This window comes from Poecilia reticulata, linkage group LG22, assembly GCF_000633615.1.
Source record: "Poecilia reticulata strain Guanapo linkage group LG22, Guppy_female_1.0+MT, whole genome shotgun sequence".
Classification (NCBI taxonomy): domain Eukaryota; kingdom Metazoa; phylum Chordata; class Actinopteri; order Cyprinodontiformes; family Poeciliidae; genus Poecilia; species Poecilia reticulata.
Window position 1 is genome coordinate 3,797,509 of NC_024352.1, and position 1,961 is coordinate 3,799,469.

Below are 1,961 nucleotides of genomic sequence, written 5' to 3' on the forward strand. Positions count from 1 at the left end.
AAAAAATGTGAACTTTGAAATTTGTCAAGTAACCAAGGTATTTGTTTAGAAACACCAGGTAGTACCAGAACTCAGGAAGTGTGACAAGTAACCTTTTTTTCCCTATCAGGATCAGCAAAAATAATTGGAAATTTATTGCAATATTCCTGAAATATTAGTAGTGATTTCTTTAGCTTTTAAACAAYAGCCATCTGTATTTGAAACAATCTGAGGTTAATGCTGATTCATTTGKCGGYTGGGATCTCTGYTCCTCAGRTCAGTAAGGCTGCTTTAATGACCAGGTTTGAACTCTGYGTGTTGTWAACAATAAGAGTGATTCATACATCGTCAGTGGCCATGATTCACACAAACRGCCCACAGTCAAAACACACCTTCTCTTATCAGTACATTTCTTGTAAAATGGTGGTGGAGATAAAATATAAAATCAATCAATTAATGAATGTCATGTCCGATCGAAACACCAAATCCAGACCTCTAATTGATTTCAAATTTTGCAGATTATTCTTCACTAAGTATAGCGATGCCGTGAGGTAAGATGAACGGTGTCAAACCATTGCTGCATGTCAGACTCTGACGTTGCATCATGGTTTTTCTCATGCTGAAATAGTTCTGCAGAGAATCTGTCTTCAGTCCTGTTCCTAACCTCAGAACTGCAACAGAATTCAGCCAGCAGGTTGCTGTGTTTGGAATAGGCTCAACAGCTCTGGTCTGTTGATTAATACTTTCAAACTTGATGCTTGWTTTGTAAAATTAAAAAAAGTCAAAAATGTTTGTCCAAAAAGCATGAAAGTTTCTGCATATCGTARTTCCTTTATGCAGCAAGACTACACTAACACCTGACTGAAACACCTGGCTGAAACAATTAAAGCAGCACATCAGGCTAAAAAGAATATTTCAAGCAGCATGTTGTGCATTTTATTTCAGCATGAGTTTAATTACTTACCCAATCTGCTTGCGTCATCAACAAACCCCCTGAATCGGTTGGATCGGCGTGATCTGGGAGACCAGAACGAATGCAGCCCGTTGATTTGGGATCTCTCCACCACATTTTACACCGTGCCAAAGTCGGTAACCGTTTCCTGTATGCAGTCTGTTCTACACCTTCAGGGAGAACCTGATCGGCATCGACGAGCTCATCAACGTCATGCGGCAGATCCAGAAAATTCCAGAGGACAAGCTGCAGAGGATCGCAAAAGCCCTGGACGACAACAAGGACGGAAAGATCGACATCGACGACGTCATCAAAGTACTTCGAACACTACGGCTTTAACACAGCATACAGTGCCTTGGAAAAGTGTTCATCTCCCATACTAATTCCGACACGTTACAGCCACAAACGTTTTTGCATGTTTTTGGATTTTATGTCCCAGACCCCCACCAACTTTGAGYCAATGTGGAAGGAAATTATGTATGGTTTTCCTTTTTCTCTCTCTTTTTTTCCCAAAAGAAAAAAAAGCTTCTTTACCCCATTTACTCTGATACCCAGTAGTGTGCACACGTCTGCTATTTAACTAATGTGCTAATAGCAGAGCTAATGTTTTGTTTAACTCAGGAATTTAGATGTTTATTTACATGCTATTATTTTGAAGTGGGTGAAGTTTACGCAGCAGTTCTGTTTCCTCTCTTCACATTCTCATTTAAAAGAAGAAACATACAGGAACAAAAAACACAGACAGTAAAGAACAAGATATTGACATAACTGAAATATAGAATTATTAGAATAGCGGTTCTCAACGTGGGCGGTACCGCCCCCCAGGGGGCGTTCAGAGGACGGCAGGGGGCGCTGGCGAACATTTTTACAAAAGGGGGGCGCTGGGATGCCTTTGGGGGKYGTTTGGTCGAAGGTAAACTTTACACTTTAAATGAACAACAATGCCAGTTTAGACTTGGAGCAACTTGGTAAAACTGTATTGTGTAACATTAAACCATTCTTGGCTGCAACTGTATCTATGGCAGCTCTT

General features: G+C 40.5%; 1 protein-coding gene across 1 annotated transcript in view; it reads left to right on the top strand.

The window, feature by feature from the left end:
* letm1 (leucine zipper-EF-hand containing transmembrane protein 1) overlaps positions 1-1,961 on the top strand; it is a 21,179-nt gene that overhangs the window by 16,526 nt on the left and 2,692 nt on the right. The window contains exons 13-14 of the mRNA XM_008398923.2: positions 213-530; positions 1,090-1,246. Coding sequence (XP_008397145.1) covers positions 213-530; positions 1,090-1,246 — 475 coding nt within the window. The remainder of the gene's footprint in view (positions 1-212; positions 531-1,089; positions 1,247-1,961) is intronic.